We start from the raw sequence: 17315 nt of genomic DNA on the forward strand, positions 1-17315 counted from the left end.
ATGGTAACCTTGATTGTTAGGAGGCTAAGGCAGGAGAATTATGATGAGTTTGAGATCAGCCTAGAATACATAGTTCTATGCTGCCCTGAGCTACACAGACTTTTTCTCAAAAAGCAATGGTTAGTAAAGTCAAAGAATCATAATTTTGTGACTTAGAAAATTATGTGAAATCAAATTTTAGTGTCCATAAATAGTCTTTAATTTAAAAAAATTATTTCTAATTTATGTATATGGGTATTTTGCTTGCATTTTTTTCTGCTCACTATATGTATGTCTGGTGCCTTCAAAGGCCAGAAGAGGGTGTTGGATCTCCTGGAACTAGAGTTACAGGTAGTTGTGAGGTGCATGTGGGTGCTGAGAATGGAACTCTGTGTCCTCTGGAAGAGTAGTCAGTGCTCTTAAGTGCTGTACCATCTTTCCAGTCCCATACAAATTATTTGGAGTTTGGCAGAAGTCATTCATTTATGTTTGTTACTATTTTCATGCTATAAAGACAGTTTAGTAGCAGCCACAGAGGCCTTAAGTGTGTAGTCCCTTGCAGAGAAACTGCTTACTTCTGCCTTAGACTCTTAGGATCTCAGGTTTTCTCTCTTAGTTCCCCATAAATTTTTTTAGCCACATAAGATTACCTACAGGCCACTCCTTATTTTCCACCTTTGTATATGTTTTTTTTTTTATAGATAGATTTTAAAATGGTAGTCTAGTGCTTGATGTTAACTGTTCTTTTTTAATTAGTGTGGAAGGCTTATTCTCATTTTACCTGAGAGCCAAAAACTACTACATTTGAGAAGCTGAGTTATGTTAGGGTCATTTCTGTATCAAGGAAAGAGCATATATGTAGAAGTAAAATAGAAAGAGTCTTGAAAATTTCTTAAGATCTTATGTAACTAGAAATCCCTTTAGATATATTTGCAGATGAGTTCATAAGCATATTTAGCCTCTGTTACTTTTTTCAGAGATGTTTGAGTTTTAAATAATTCTTTTGTGCATGAACATTTTGAATGCAACTATATTTTAGATTGGGATTTGGATTTCATCATGTTTTTTTTACTGATGTATCATTTCAATAGCTTAGAAAGTTGCTAAACTAATCTTTGCCCAAATTTTTCCCATGGTTAGAGTTATCCTAAATCACCTTGAAATCCTCCCAAGACCACTGTTTTGTGGGTTTATAATTACTTCTTAATGGTACCCATGACACAATGGAACACAGTTAACTAGAATATGTTCAGTTTTATGGAAAACTCCAGTTGGAATCAGAGGAAAATATAATAAATTGAATGTGTCATCTTATAAAGTTTAAAAGTGGTTCTGTACACACATAGAATGGTGTCTGCATATTTTAAGCTTGGAGATGCTAAGTAGCGACCATAATGCTGTTGTAAGTAGTCTGTCCTAGAGTATAATGTTTCTAATTTGATAATTAAGTATTTAAAAAATAAGTTGTAGATTTTAGAAACTGTGTAAAGAGGAAGGATTTAAGATGTTTCTTGTGGGAGCCGGGCGTTGGTGGCGCACGCCTTTAATCCCAGCACTCGGAGGCAGAGCCAGGCGGATCTCTGTGAGTTCGAGGCCAGCCTGGGCTACCAAGTGAGCTCCAGGAAAGGCGCAAAGCTACACAGAGAAACCCTGTCTCAAAAAAAAAAAAAAAAAAAAAAAAAAAAAAAAAAAAAAAAAAAAAAAAAAAAGATGTTTCTTGTGGTACCTTTGGTAATATTTTAAATACAAGTCAAATATGGAATAAAAATTGGATATTTGCTAGTAAGAGATGACCTAAATATAAGATTAAACTTTGAATATATTAATTGAGATGGTTTACATAATGTTAATTAAGAACCCAAACAGTATAATTTGAAGTGAAGCTGGTCTGAAGTGGCTCAGGTTGATGGAGACAGTGAGTGTTCAGTATGTGACTTTAACATACAACTACAAAAAATGAACCTGGTATTCAGAAGACAATCTTATTTTCAACAATAGGAAATCAGAGAATTAGGAGAGAGGGAAAGAAAGAGTGTGTGCATATGCAAACAGAGAACCTTTCCTGGGATAGAGGACCATCTGTGATGGTTAGTGAACTAGATAGGTTTTTCTGCCAGAAGTACTGACCAGACATCAAAGCATCTGTTGTTTCACCTGTTGTCTGCTTGTGACGCAGGGATAATAAGCAGATCAGATGTAGACCTCAAGGAGACATTGCTTTTAGTTGGAAGGTTGTAATAATTTTGTTTCAGAGATTACTGTACCGAAGCATTTTAGGTTATGGGGACTTAGGGACAAAGGTATAGGCAATAACTCTTGGGTATATCTTGAAAATATTAAAGTATACAGTCTCAAGGCAAAGAAGACAGGAATATTGAAATCAAGAGATAATAGGCCTTCTAAGATGACAGTGTCTATTTCTATGACTTATTTTGTTGATTGATTTTTATTATACCTTCCTCCCCCTACCCCTGGGGACAGGGGGGTCTGGTTTTGTTTTCTCAAAGGCTTCCTTATTCTTCAAATCTGGAAATATACAAATTCTTTCCAAATTAATAGTTACTTTTTTAAAAAGGTTTTCCTAGTAAATAAACATTGTATTTTAATAGTTTTCCATGTGATAATTAGGTAGTTGCTAGAAACTATCCTGTACTCCTTTGTGGGCTGATTCTTAGAGTTCAGTCCCTTTGAATTATAGAAGTGAAGTTTTTGTTCTTTAGACTCTTGAATGAACTTGTGCCTCTTAAGAAAATAAATAGTAGGAAGAATTGCAGAAGGCCCCTGCTGACTGAGAGACATACTAGGTGATATTAAAGGATGCCTATAAGACTCTTGAATTAAAGAAAGCTAGCCTCCTCCCCCAAGTGGTAAACAGAGCCTTGCTTTAACAGAAGACTGACTTTTCCAGCCTTTGATTTGTAATTACTTGTTATGATTCCCAAAGATTATACAATGGCAAGAGGAAGATCCAGTGAGACCTTCCTAAAACAGGAAAATTGCTTAAGGTGCTTTGAAAACAAGAACAAGAAGGTTAGAAAATAGTTACTAATGTAAACATTAATTGACTAAGGTAATTTTGAAATGAGAAAAAGAAAGACACACGTTTCTAATGTGGGAAGTTGCTGAGGAGATCAAGGAATTATTTCTAGAATTAATAAATAGATTGTGGATAAACAATTAATAAAAATAACGTTTCATTAAAATAGTTTTTCATTTCTTCAACAGAAATATTTTTTAAAGTGGGGCTTTTTGCTATCTCCTGGAGACCATGACAAAATGAGAATATTTCTCAGGAAGAAGATAAAATAATTACATAATGCCCATCACTTCGTTTAAAATGACACTGACCCCCTTTCTATATTAGGGAAATCTTAAAACACTGGTGTCTTTCTACTGTGGGTTGAACTTGGTAAAAGTACAAAACATGAATTTCCTGCTAAGTTTCCCAAGATACCTCTGAATTACTCCACTGTCAAATGGCCGTACTATAGGAGTGTGCGCCACTGAAAACTAAAGAACTTTACTAGCTTTTATTTAGGGCTAGGCCTTCTTGGCAGTCCTGTCTCCTGAAAGACACTGTTGTATGAACTAGAATATCAAGGTTAGGAAGAGTGGAGAAGTGGGAGGAGAGGTGTTGTGCTATTTATTTTTGAGTGCTGCCCACATACAGTAGTTCCTCTGCTGATGCTGTACCTTGCAGATCACAGCCTCTGACTTTCACTTTCAGCTCTGACCTTCACAGTTGCTCCCCAAAGCAACTCGTTATAGTTGGAAGTTTTCCTGTGTCCTGCCTGGTCCACAGCTGCTCAGACCCAAATAAACACACAGAAGCTTATATTAATTATAACTGCTGTATGGCCATTAGCTCAGGCTTATTACTGACTAGCTCTTAGCTTAAATTAACCCATAATTCTTATTTATGTTTAGCTACGTGGCTTGGTACCTTTTCTCAGTTCTACCATATCATCTTGCTACCTCTGTGTCTGGCTGACGACTCCTGACTCAGCTTTCCTCTTCCCAGAATTCTCCTTGTCTGCTTATCCCATCTATATTTCCTGCCTGTCTACTGGCCAATCAGCATTTTATTTATCAACCAATCAGAGCAACATACATTCACAGCATACAGAACAACATTCCACAGCACTTATTTTCTTTCTAATCAAAAAGGAAGGTTTTTAACTTTAACATAGTAAAATGACATACAATAGAGCAGTTATCAAGCAAGAATTACAGTTACAATATCTAGTCTATTTGTATTTTACAAAATTAAAGAAAATATTTCATCATCTATCCTATATTTGTGAGTCTAAAGTTTCATATCTAATTTATCTTTTATCATAACCAAGGAAAATTATAACTATCTAGTCTTCAACTACATCAAAGATCCCAGAAGGATATAATGTTACATAAGTAAACAGGAAGTGCATTACAAGCAATTTTCAAAAATCTAGAATGACAGAGAAAGCTGGCAGCCTGAACAGTCACCTAAAGTTCTTCTGCAATGTTGGGGCATCTATTTTCAGCCCATAGGCCTAGAGTCTCTTAGTCATTTCTTTTTGTGTCCTGTAGAATGTCTGGCAGTTTCTTCTGCGAAGCAGGAACCTGAAGGACCATTTTGCCTTGCAAAATTCAGTGGTCACCTTCCTGTGGGTCCTGCATGTCCAGTCGATACATTTTGTCAAGCAGTCCAGGCAAGAACAGTTTCTTGCCCAAATGGCTATTTTTGCCAAGAAGAAGATAAACTCCATCCATATAGAGTGTCTTCAATGCCCATCCTCCTCTTTGAAGTAATTGGTGCTGCCAGGTATCTCATTGTCCAGAAAGTCTAAGTTTTTAAAACATTTTAAATGCCATATTCTGTAGGTCTTTGAAGTGTTTGAAGATTACCTACCTAATTGAATTATATCTATATATACCTAGAAAACTTAACATGACTATAAGTTTCACTATCATAGAAGACTAATTATTAATCTGTATTTCTTAATTATCCATTATAGTTTAAATGAGTTACATAAACATAATACCTTAAACAAGAGTAGAAATATATATATATATATATATATATATACACACACACACACACACACAGAATAACAAAATTAACTTTAAAATTGTATCAATAAACTAAAAATATATACCAATGTAAAACATTTTAAGCAAGTTGCTCTTTAAAAGTAGGTTCAACAATCCACCCTTTTATCCTATCATATCCATATCCTATATTTCCATATCAGCTTTTCCACCTATGGGCCTTCTTATCCTTCCTGAGGGCTCTCTGTCTTCTTGACCTTCTGGTCTTCTTCCCAGCAGGTTCTCCTGATATGGTTGGTAGTCAGGCTATTCTATTCCACTTGGGACTCTGTAGTTTCCTAACATTCCTCTTTTGCCCTGAAATGTAATGCCTATTCAATTACTTTGCCTGTAATTTTCTCCTAAGCTCACTAAATTCCTCTGTCTTTAGTATTATTTTTATTAATATTTATCAGCATTGATTTTATTTTTCTTGTCTTGTAAATTATTTTCTCATTCATTCTGTGCTGGGCAATAAGTTGGTGAATTTTTCTATCACTATAAAAGCAACATCGTACAGCATATCATTTTAATAACTACATTTTAAAAGCTTAGAATATTTTGAGATTGTATTTGAATTATATTTTTTCCTTTCTTTTCTTCCCTCTAAACCCTCTTATGTACCTTTCTCGCTAATTCATAGCCTTCTTTTTCACCAGTTGCTATCACATGCACATATTTACTTGTATATACACACATATTCCCAGATAGAGCCTGTTGAATCCATATACTATAACTTGTTTTAATACTACATTTTTAAAGGTGAACTGTCCTTCCAACCATGTAACACATAGTTTGTCAGTAGATGCTTGTGCCAAACCAATTAAAAGAACTGGGATTATGTAAATGAAAATCTCTGTTCTCAGAGTATATACATTCTACTGAAAGAGAAGTAAATATTGAATAAGCAATATGCTAAGTAGTGCTAGAAGAAAGGGTATAGGAAGGTTTTTTTTTTTTTTTTTTTTTTTTCCCCCTCGGGAAGTTGAGTAGCAGGTTGACTGAAAAGATTGGGTAACATTTATGTGAAGATGATTTATACTTTAGTTTGTATGTTTAGGTTTCCACAGCTTGAGCATTCTTAAAGTAGGATACAATTATGATGCTAGTTTTGGATAGTATGCTATATTAAATCTTGGACTTTTTTTGGATTTGTTAAGTGGAATCAGAATATTTGTTAACAATAGTCATTCACCTAGGGATTAACTGTGACCTCTGCTTGTTCAACCGGGCTTTTATTTGTACTTCGTCTCTGTCATCCTCCTCTGCATCTTTTTTATGTTGCCATAGATAAGACTCCTAATTTTTCTCATTGCCCAGTTTTACTCAGTTCTTTGTAGCATCTATATTGTTTACCATTGCAAACCTTCTAAAGCTTGGAGCTACTAATCCTTTGTATTTACCAATAACTTTCCTATGGAGAATCTTATTTTCTTATTTCAAAAGAAAATGATCTGGCCCTCACCAGCTTTGTTTTTATCTGTCTAGCTGCATTTTTCTCAAGGATAGACCATCAGTTATTTTCATGTTATTGCTTGAGTACTTACAGATCAGCTAAAGCAATATATATCTACTCTTACAAGTTTGGAACTAATAGCCCCAGGGTTAAGAGCACTGGTGTTCTTTTAGAGGACCCAGGTTCCATTTCTAGAACCCACATGGATGCTCTCAGCCATCTGTAATTCCACTTCTGGGGGATTCTTTTCCTGACCTTGTGCACCAGGCATGACACACATGTGCACAGTACATAGACGTACATGCAGGCAAACACTCATGCACATAAAACAAGTATTTTAAAAGTTTAATTAAAATTCTGTAGAAAGGAGACTGTAAGTAGATGCTCACATGACTCTAGGTAATGGTAGAGAGCAGATTTGCATTCTATTGCCACAGGCCAAAAATAGAATTGGGTGAGATAGAGTACTTTGAGAAAATCAGCTTTGCTGTGAATAAATGGAATTGGGACAGATGTGAGCAGTGTTCAACCAGTCCATCGTTACCTTTGAACTTCAGGGTCAGTCCACAGATACAGAAGTCAGTTACACCTTTAGGATCTTTGTGGACACCCATAAGTTTAGTGACTTTCTATCAGAAGTGGTTTTAAAGCAGTTGATTTTTTAATGTAGCTGATACCTCTTGAAGAGGAAAAGCCCTGCCTGTTACCATTACTCTTACTGTTTGCTGTCTTTTGGAGCCTTGTGGTACCTGGTTGCTGAAAGTTAGGATTGGGAGTTGTTGGCCAGTTACCCTTCTAGCTGCCTTTATTTCCTCTTTGAGACAACTTCACCTTTCGTACTTTGACCTTTCTGTAGCCCATGCGTCACATTTTTAAAGATTGAATTGTGTGTTTTAAAAGACTATCACCAGTCGGTTCATTAGTTACTCAATTTGTCCTGTGGATTCTGCTATATTGAAATGATTTGTACTGGTATGGTGTGTCACACCTGTTAGTTATGTTGATGTCATCTTTCTCTTTAGTGCCTAATGCTGGTGCTTCAGACTAGCTCTCCCATTCTGATATACTCTGTTTCCTTTTGAACTGTTTATTTGTTTTTTTTGTCATGTTGGGTATTGAACTCAGACCTTATATTTATTTATTAGGCAAAACTTTACTACTGAGCTACACTTCTGTCCAGGCTATTAAACTTCTGTAGCCTTCTTAATTACTGAATTAAAGTCCAAATCTTCAATTGAAATTATTGGTGCTGAATACTAGCTTTCTCCACTACTTTCATCAGACTAAATTGTAAATGACTATCCATGCTTTTAGTTCACTGGTTAATTAATATCACTCCTGTCTGTATTTAATCATTTCCTGTTGTCTTTCTATGTTCTGGACTTCCTGCTCAGGTTGCCATAATACAGTATTGATTGGATGGCTTCAACAACAAAAATGGATATTTTTAAAGTTCTGGGAGTCGCAGAGTCAGATCAAGGGTGTTGCCTGCATATGTTTCTGATGAAGGCACTTCCTCCATGGCGGACTCTTCACCCAGTCTTCTGGCCTAGAGAGGAGTGCTGCTATCTCTTTCATTACAAGGACACTGGCTTCCTAACGACTTAGGCCCTGTATGTCCCATCCCATGTGACATTTGTCACTCCCTCACAGACCTGTCTTCAAAGAAAGCCACATGGAGGTTAGAGCTACAGCAGAGGAATTTGCAGGGACTCAGTTCATTTGCAGGAAGCTTCCTGCTTAACTCTGGGCTAGTAGATTTCTGGGCAAACAAACTTTCTTATATTATTATAACTGTATATAGAGAGTTTAGTGTTATTACTTTCTTGTAGAATGTGTTTTGCTCATTCTTTGAGAAGTATAAATGGTTTATCGTTAAGCCATAGGAGTATATTCATTTAATCTTTTTTCATATATACATAAAAATCACATTTCCTTTTTACCATTCTTAAAGTCTTTTAAAGTTCTTCATGTAACTTTTCTTTTTTAGGTACTGAGTGGATCTTTCTGAATGATGATTAAGGACCCTTGTTGTCTTTGTGAATTTACAGACTTTCTAGTATAATGTTACCTGGAGAGCTACCCTGTATTGTGGACATAGATAGCACTTTTGTATTTCTCACCTGCCACCAGAATTTGTTACTGATTTTTATGAAATCCTATTTAGAATGTGTCCCATAGATACTGTAACTTTATTAAAGCAAATTTAGATTATTAATGTTATAAAAACAATGTAAAGAGATCTTGTGTATATCCTCTACTCAGTTTCCCATTGATAAATGACATTTTCTAATACCGTGTATTATACCAGAATATTCATACAGACAACTACTTTCAGATTTCTGTTTTATCTTTAGTCAGTTTTTATTGTATTTAGATCTGTAGAGTTTAAGCACATAAATTAACATTCACAGGTACGATACAAAGTAGCCAGCGACTCCTTGTTAATATTTATAACCACATACATATCACTCTTAGCCTGACAAGCACTGATTTGTTTGTTCTGTGGATCATTTCTATGATTTCTGTCATTTCCAAAGTGCTATAAAAGTGGAATTGGAAGTATGCAACCTTTCAGAATTGTCTGTTTTTCATTCATCATAACTCGCCTTAAAAGTGTGGCCTTTTTATTGTTAGTATTTTGTAATCTAACTATAGTTTATTTTTATATTAGTCATTAACTAATGAAGGACTTCTAGGTTCTTCTAGGACCATTTCATAGATAAAGCTACTGTGAGCATTTGTATACATTTTACCATACATTTATTTGTGAACATAGTTTTTCTTTTTCTAGGATAAATGATCAAAAATGCTAGATTTTGTGATAATCATTTGGGTTTTTTTGTTTTGTTTTTTGGGTTTTTTTGGGGGGTGGGTGGGTTTCGAGACATGGTTTCTCCGTGTAGTTTTGATGCCTGTCCTGGATCTTGCTATGTAGACCAGGCTGGCCTCAAACTCACAGAGATTCGCCTGGCTCTGCCTCCCAAGTGCTGGCATTAAAGGCATGGACCACCACCACCTGGCGATCATTTGTTTTATGATATAAGAAGCTTCCAAACTTATATTGAAAGTGGCCATGCTGTGTTAAATTTGCATTCTTGTCAGCATTGCATGGACTTACTTTTCAATTTTAGTAATTAGGTACGTAGTAAGAAAGTCATTGTAGGTTTGGTTTCATTTGCATTTCCCTAGTAGCTAATAGTTTCCTTTCTTGGTGATTATTTGTTGTCTTGCCCATTTCCTCACTAGGGTACTTTCTTTCTGTTGAGCCCTGAATGTTGATTCTATTCTAAATACTTGTTCTGTGGAAATATATGCTGTGCACATATTTTCTCCCAGCCTATAATTTTCTTTTTCATTATTTAATAGGCTCTTACAGAGCTTTAACTTTTGGTAACATTCATTGATCTGTTTTTCTTTTAGTAGACTGCAGTTTTAGTGTCAATTCCACAGACTGTTCTCTTGACTGTGGTTTCTGAGGCTATATCCTATAATTTGTCCTACAAGTGTTATCGTTTTGTATTTTATGTTTTAGATTAATTTTTAGTTAGTGTGATACTTAAGATTCTCTGTCTTTGGGCAGGATGTTAATACTCTGTTTTTCTCTGCACAATTTGTTGAAAAGGTTGTCCTTCCTCCTTGAATCACCTTTCTGTCTTCCTTTAAGATGAGCTAAATACATTTTCATAGGTTCTCTCTCGTTCTTCTGCTTTGCCAGTTTTCCTGCAGATGCAGCATCCCACGCTGCTGTATGGATCAGCAGCAGAGATACCCGGAGAGGGAGTCCTCCCACTGATTCTTCTCTCTTCAAGGTGATTGTAGGTCCTATAGTCTTCCCTTCTGTGTATATTCGAAGTGCTGCTCTTGCCTCTGTCTGCAAGAAAGCTTATGGCACCTTGGCAGGAATTGTATTTATGACCAGTCATCCAATCTCTTTTCAGGTCTCTAAATTCTTTAAAAAAAAAAAAAAAGTATATTTATTTTATACATTTGACATCAAGTTCTTTTTGCTTCCTGGTTTTCTTATCTGTTTTTATGTTACAAACTCATTTTAAACATTCTGCTTTGGTTGTCCCACATAGGATACCACCCCCTTGCCTCCTGCTCTCCAGAAACCTAGACCTTTATATATGCAAAAACTCTTCCCTCATGCACTGCCCTCCACTCCTATGTAGTTATTTCTCTTTGATTCTTAGGGTTGTCTGATTCTCTTGCTGAGTTCCTTGATTCATTGGGCATTTAGAAGTAGTTGTACAGTTCACTAGAGAATTGGGTTATTTTCACTTTTTATCCTAGAGAATGCAGTCTGAGATTCTTTTGTCAAGATACATTTTATACTGTGGATAAACATTTAAATGTTACACACCTTAAAGACCATCTTTCATGCATTTGTTTCTAGCATGTGGGTAGCAGATGAAATTTAATGGTCTTGTCCAAATCAACTTTACCCTTCCAACTTTAAATCTGTTTTCTCACAGTTGAAGAAGCAAAGATCAGTGAATGCTTTCTAGTTCTCTGCTCACTTTCTCCATTTTATACAGTCCAAGATCCTTGCCCAGGGCATGGCCCCATCTACAATTAGGATAGATCATCTCCCTCAATTAATGTAATTGAGATAACTCACCACAAGCCTGCTCAGGGCCCATCTCCCATGTGAATCTAAATTCTATAAAGTTGACAGCTAATACCACTCTGAATACTTTGTGTGTTACTTCAGTTAATTCTTCAAAGTAAGCTGGACAGTAAGTGGTAGACATAGAATGGGATCCAACTGCTCTTGGGTGCAAGGCCCACAGACCTAAGAAGTTACTGTACCAAATTTCTTTTTCACCATCTTTCATCATGCTTTGGGAGTGTGTTATGTTTCTGTTTGTTCTGTTTTTCATAACTCAATATTGTTATTTTGGATACTTTACTAAAAATATTCATGCTCATTAACTTTTGTGTGATGAATAATCATCTTCGTCAACCTAACTGGATTTGGAATCACTGAGGACACATGCTTCTGGACCTCTAGAGTGCTTCCACAGAGGTTTAATTGAGGAGGAAGGAAAGATAGACCCAGAATGTGGAGCACACCGACCTGTGGACTAGGGACCCAGGCCAAATAAAAAGGACCAAACAGCTCAAGTCGTCATCTTATTCCCTCCTGACTGTGGCTGTGTGACCAGCCGCCTCATGCTGCTGTCACCGTGTTTTCCTGCCATGATATGCCTTACCTCCTTAGACTTTATCTTTTATAATTTATCTTTCTCATGTATTTTGTCAGAGCAGTGAGAAAATTAGCTAATATACCATCCTTCTCCACTTTCCTTTAACTCTGCTTAATAGCACAGAGACTCTGTTTTTCCTCTTTCCCTTTAATATTGGGTTTTAATAAAATTGGTAGTAGTAGAATTTTTAAATTCCAGAGTGTAGTTGGTTTTTTTACTCTTTGCTCTTTGGGGACTGACCACCCAGCTCCCAGATAAACACACAGAGACTTATTCTTGAATGCCTGGCCTTGGTTTGTTTTGTCAAGCTTTTCTTAACTTAAATTATTGCATCTACCTTTTGGCTCTGGGCTTTTATCTTTCTCTATTCTATATACCTTTCTTTTTTTTTCTAACTCTGTAGCTGGCTGCGTGGCTGGCTCCTGGCATCCTCCTCTCTTCTCCTTTTCTCTCTCTTTCCTCTTCTTCATCTCCCTCTATTTATTCTCTCTGCATGCCAGCCCTGCCTATTCTCTCTCCTGCCTAGCTATTGGCCATTCAGCTCTTTATTAGACCAATCAGGTGTTTTTAGACAGACAAAGTAACACAGCTTTACAGAGTTAAACAAATGCAACATAAAAAGAATGCAACACGTCTTTGCATCATTAAACAAATATTCCACAGCATAAACACATCTTCAACTAATATTCTGCAATACCAGAGTTTTATATAGTTTTTATAATTAACATCTGTTTAACCTTAACAGAGTAGGAATAATATATTTTTACTTTCTAACAGAAGTGTACTTGTTAATGATCGAGTTAAAAACAATAGTAATGTGATTTTCAAAACATGGCTCTTTAATTTGATCTTTGCAAACCAGCCACATTCTAAATGGATCAGTCACAAATTAGGGGGTTATTCTTGTCAAAATATTTTAGGAAAGTATTCTCTAATAGTTCTTTTTATTGATTTAATATTGCATTAATATATACAATAGCTTTTTATATTTTATTAACTTAATATAAGCTTTTCTTTGGGGTAGAAATGAGGATGAGGCTATTTATGTGTGTGTGTGTGTATTTGTATTTTTGTGTGTGTTTCTGTCTCACTAACACATTAATTAAGGTTATCAAGGGGACCTGACTAAATTTAACCATTTCCTAAATGTAAGTTCTGGAAAAAAATTTGAGTTATGAAATTAGGTAGACATTCATTTGAAGCATTCAATCTTTTTCTCTGTCTGTCTGTCTGTCTGTCTGTCTGTCTGTCTCTCTCTCTCTCTCTCTCTCTGTGTGTGTGTGTGTGTGTGTGTGTACAGGTATACACATCCCAAGACACACTTGTAGAGGTCAGACAACATTCTTTTTGCCTTCCACCTTGTTTGTCTTCATAGTTTTGCCTTTGAATATGTCGAGCTAGCAGGCCTTGAGAACTTCCAGGGATTCTCCTGCCTGTTTCCTAACTCACAGTAGGTGCCCTGGGACTGCAGATGTGCACTGCCATGCTCATCTTTACATGGGTTCTGGAGATCGTCTACTCAGGTCCTTACACTTGTGCCACAAACACTTTTGCCCACAGATCCAGCTCCTGGCCTTGCATTTCAAGCTATAACTGCATTTATGAATGGCGAGATAAGCAAACTAAACTATTTATAGTTTTAAAACATGTTTTTATGATGTCTGGCAGTTGGATTTAGGATAGTTTTAATACAACTTGGAATTACTCATTTCCTGTATGCAGGGTCTTCTCTTATAAAGAAGCTCCAATAATTATAGTTCCTCCCTGCTATTCCCTTCCTCTACCCTTGTCTCCCTCAGTTAATGTTGCTTTCAGTCAAATGTGAAACAGCTTTGTAATTTATGTGATTTAAATGGGAAAGAAATTACTTAACTCAGACATGGGATCTGAGATTTATGTAACCGTTGTTTGATAGAACACATCCTCAGGGGCATACACTGAAGATTATCTACAAAGGTTTTCGTTGTGGGGTAGTAATAATAAATAGGTAGCTTGTCTTTCTGTTCTACTGACTCCTCTTAAACCCTTAGTAGCTACCACCATAATCGCCCTTTCCTAAAGAAAAGCTTTCTGCTACATTAAATGTATTGTGTAGTATCAGCAAGTAAATTCGTAGTATGTAGGTAAAAACAAATTGAGTTCTGGTTCATAATTAGTTAGTATGTTGCCCTTGTACCTGTTGGTATATTGCATGAACTCCGTGTTTACACAATTCTGGGTAGACTCTCTTCTATAAACATTCATGTGTGTCCAAAAACTGCATCATTATTCTTTCCATTCTTCAGTATTCTTTCAGGTTCATCTTTAAAATTTGTTTTCCTTTTTTTATATCTCCCCGAGAAGACCGCATTTGGAAACTGGTGGTGGACAGTAGTGTACATTACATTGAGATTTTACTTAAGAGGAAACAGACAGTACTAATTTTAGAAAATCTAACGAGCTAATTCAGTAATATTTTCAGGCATTAAAATTAAGATGCGGTTAACATGTTACATAGTAACTAGAAGCAAACTTTTTTATTCGTCCTGTTTTCAAACAATCCAGTTTAACATTTTCTAAAATACTGCATTTCCTATGTTTATGAATGAGTTACAGTGTAAGTATTGTAGTGATTAACACCAATACAGTATTTAATTTTTGAGTTCTAGAATTTAATTTGTCTCTTTTTTACTTCTGTTTCTGAAAAATAGTTGTATAAAAAATAGTAAATCAGCATGGAATACTGATGTAATAATGACTTCCAAAATTCCAGAATGTGTACCCAGTGGACTTTGCAGGACCTGTGAAAGTCAGCTGTAGCCTGGTGTGACCTGAATCAGTGTGTAGGGTCTGGAAACACATGAAGCCTACAGATGTTTTGAAGAAACTATGCACATGTGTATTTTTCTGAGGAAGGATGTTGTTAGATATGTAAGGTTGCTTCTGTGTTGTAAGGATTGGGGCATACAGTGATAGCCAAATATAGCATCCAGTTTATAGACTCAGTGGAAGGAGGTGTTAAAAAATAACCAGTTTGAAATTACAGTGTCAGAGACTTTATCAGACTCTATCTTGTCTAGGGGTCAGGAAGGGCTTTTTTTTTTTTAATGAATGTATGTGTGAATTGAGATTTGGCAGTGGGGATGGGGGAGGGGGAGGGGTGGAACTCAAGACAGCTCTGTGTAGCCCTGGTTGTCCTAGAACTCACTTTGTAGACCGGGGCCTTGAACTTATTTAAAGGCGTAGACCACCACTTCCTGGCTGTGAATTGAGATCTTAAAGTAGGAAGTATTAATAAAGTATAGGGAAAGGAAGTGACCTGTACTTTGTGAATGTCTCTCCAGAGTCATTGTCAGATGAGTAAAGGGAGCAAAGAAAGAGGGTAGGAAATGAGGATGGATGGAGTAGAACCATCTCTGGGTTGTAAGGAGCCATGATTAGGATTTTGGTTTTGATCCTAGCTTTGGGAAGACTGTAAACGTTGAAACAAAGTATGCTTTTTATTTAAAAAAAAAAAAAGAAAGAAAGAAAGAAAATATTTCACATGCAGAGTAGTTACCCTGTCTGAAGAGATTGTTAGCAATGTGTGGAAAAGGCATGCCAATGAAGGAGATAGGTGGAATAGAGGGCAGTGGTGAGGAGATGCTCAGATCTCACCACTGTTTTTAAACATATAATGTGTGTGTGTATATATGCATAGTACATGTTGCTTTGGGGGTCAGAAAACTGGCAAAAAAGCTAAGTCCAAAGTTCTGTTCTTGTGGCATTCCTGGTCTTAGGGGCACCTGGAATGAGCAGACTAGGAAACAAAGTGGTTTGAAGTCATTATGACTAGTGGAAGAAATAAAGTAGGATGTATGATCTGAGTGTTATTTAGGTGGGTTTTGATTGCTTTCTTTTGGCCTTAAAGAGTAATCTTAAAATAACTAAGATGTGTAATTTTTCTTTTGTGTAGTAATAATGATAGCTGATGTGATAGAAAGTACTCTGTGGATATTATGGTAGACAAAGGCAGAGAGTGGCCCCCATATTAAAGATTTAATATAATGTGTGATCCTGGAATGAATCCTGTATTGGAAGTTTTTAAAATGTTATTATCAGACAAAATTAGAATATGAACTTAGGTAAGAGTATTGTCTCCATGTTAACGTTGGTCACTGTGTTACATACAAGAACAGTCTTGTCTTAAGAAAGGCACCAAGATTAAAGAGCAATTAAAGGGACATCAAATAATTACCTCCGTGCTACAGTTCAGAATAAAATAAACAAAAATGTTGGGCTAGGAAGGTAGCTCAGTGGTAGACCACCTGCCTAGCATGTGTGAGGCCCTAAATGCAATTCCTAGCACTGCAAAAATAGACAAACAGAAATGAAATAAAATATAAATTGTATACATTAGAATGTATAGAGCGAATGTTAAAAATAGATAACCCAAATAAAAAGGAGGAAGGCATTTTACCTATTGTTGTTACTTCCTGAAACCATTTCAGAAAATATAAAATACGAAGAAACAAAGCTGTATTGTCCCACAAATTACATGAAACTTTCATTCACAAATTATAAGGTGTATTTAATACTGTTACTGTTATTTTCAAAATGAGGAAGCTAGAGCTTTGAAAAGTTACCAAACCAGAGCCAGGCATAGTGGTACACACCTTTAATCCCAGCACTTGGGAGGCAGAGTCAGTCTGTGAGTTTGAGGCCAGCCTGTTCTACCTAGGAAGTTTCAGGCCAGTCAGACATTCTTAGTGAGACCTTGTCTCAAAGAGGGGGAAACAAGTTTTATAACCAAGCTACTAAAAGGGCAAATAGGTATTTGATCTGCTTCTGTAATGGGGCTCAAGAAATTTAGCAAAGGAATGGCCGGAAGCCGTAATTAATAGTGGAGCACTTGTTAGATGCTCAGAAACACAAGGGAAAGGGAGAGTGATTTTAAAAGTTACATTGTTACTGCCACTTCTGTTGTGTCTACTTACCAGGTTTTCTCAGAAACCATTTTAACTATATTCTTCTGGAAATTTTGTATGCAGCACTGTGTTTATTCTTTTAAATGATAGCATAATCCACATTCTGTTTACAATTTATATGATCTCTTTAATCCTCTCTTAGTCCCTTTATTAAGTTGACTTTGTGAAGATTACTTCAATATCTCAATTTATTTAAAAATACTCATTATATTTATAGTATTCAGTGTTTACGTAATAGCTACATAAGATGGATTTTGTGTGTTCATTAACTTTGGCACCTGACTTTTGGCAGGTGGTTTTGGAATGTATGCTTAAAAGAGACCTCATTTATAATAAGGTCACTCCCACATTTCACCACTGGAAGATCGATGACAAGAAGTTCGGCCTTACCTTTCAGAGTCCTGCTGATGCCAGGGCTTTTGATCGAGGCATTCGAAGAGCTATAGAGGATATATCTCAAGGTAGGGTTTTTGTTGTGGTTTCTAAACATTTTCTAAATGTTTACACATTATATAGATATAGTAGATATTTTCTGTAACATTGACCTGAAGTGATTGCTGTCCTTTAATCAAGTAAGTGTTTGTGTTCTGTGACCACACTTTGAAGGACATAATGAGTAGAGAGAGTAGTGAGCAGTGAGAAGGCTGCTTG

The 17315-nt window shown here is 36.1% G+C and overlaps 1 protein-coding gene across 1 annotated transcript in view; it reads left to right on the forward strand.

The window, feature by feature from the left end:
* The window catches only part of Spred1 (sprouty related EVH1 domain containing 1), an 80009-nt gene that overhangs the window by 39657 nt on the left and 23037 nt on the right, over positions 1 to 17315 (forward strand). Inside the window, 1 exon segment of the mRNA XM_028888084.1 lies at positions 16957 to 17125. Within this exon segment, the coding sequence (XP_028743917.1) occupies positions 16957 to 17125 (169 nt within the window).

This window comes from Peromyscus leucopus, chromosome 4 (assembly GCF_004664715.2).
Source record: "Peromyscus leucopus breed LL Stock chromosome 4, UCI_PerLeu_2.1, whole genome shotgun sequence".
Taxonomy (NCBI): Eukaryota; Metazoa; Chordata; class Mammalia; order Rodentia; family Cricetidae; genus Peromyscus; species Peromyscus leucopus.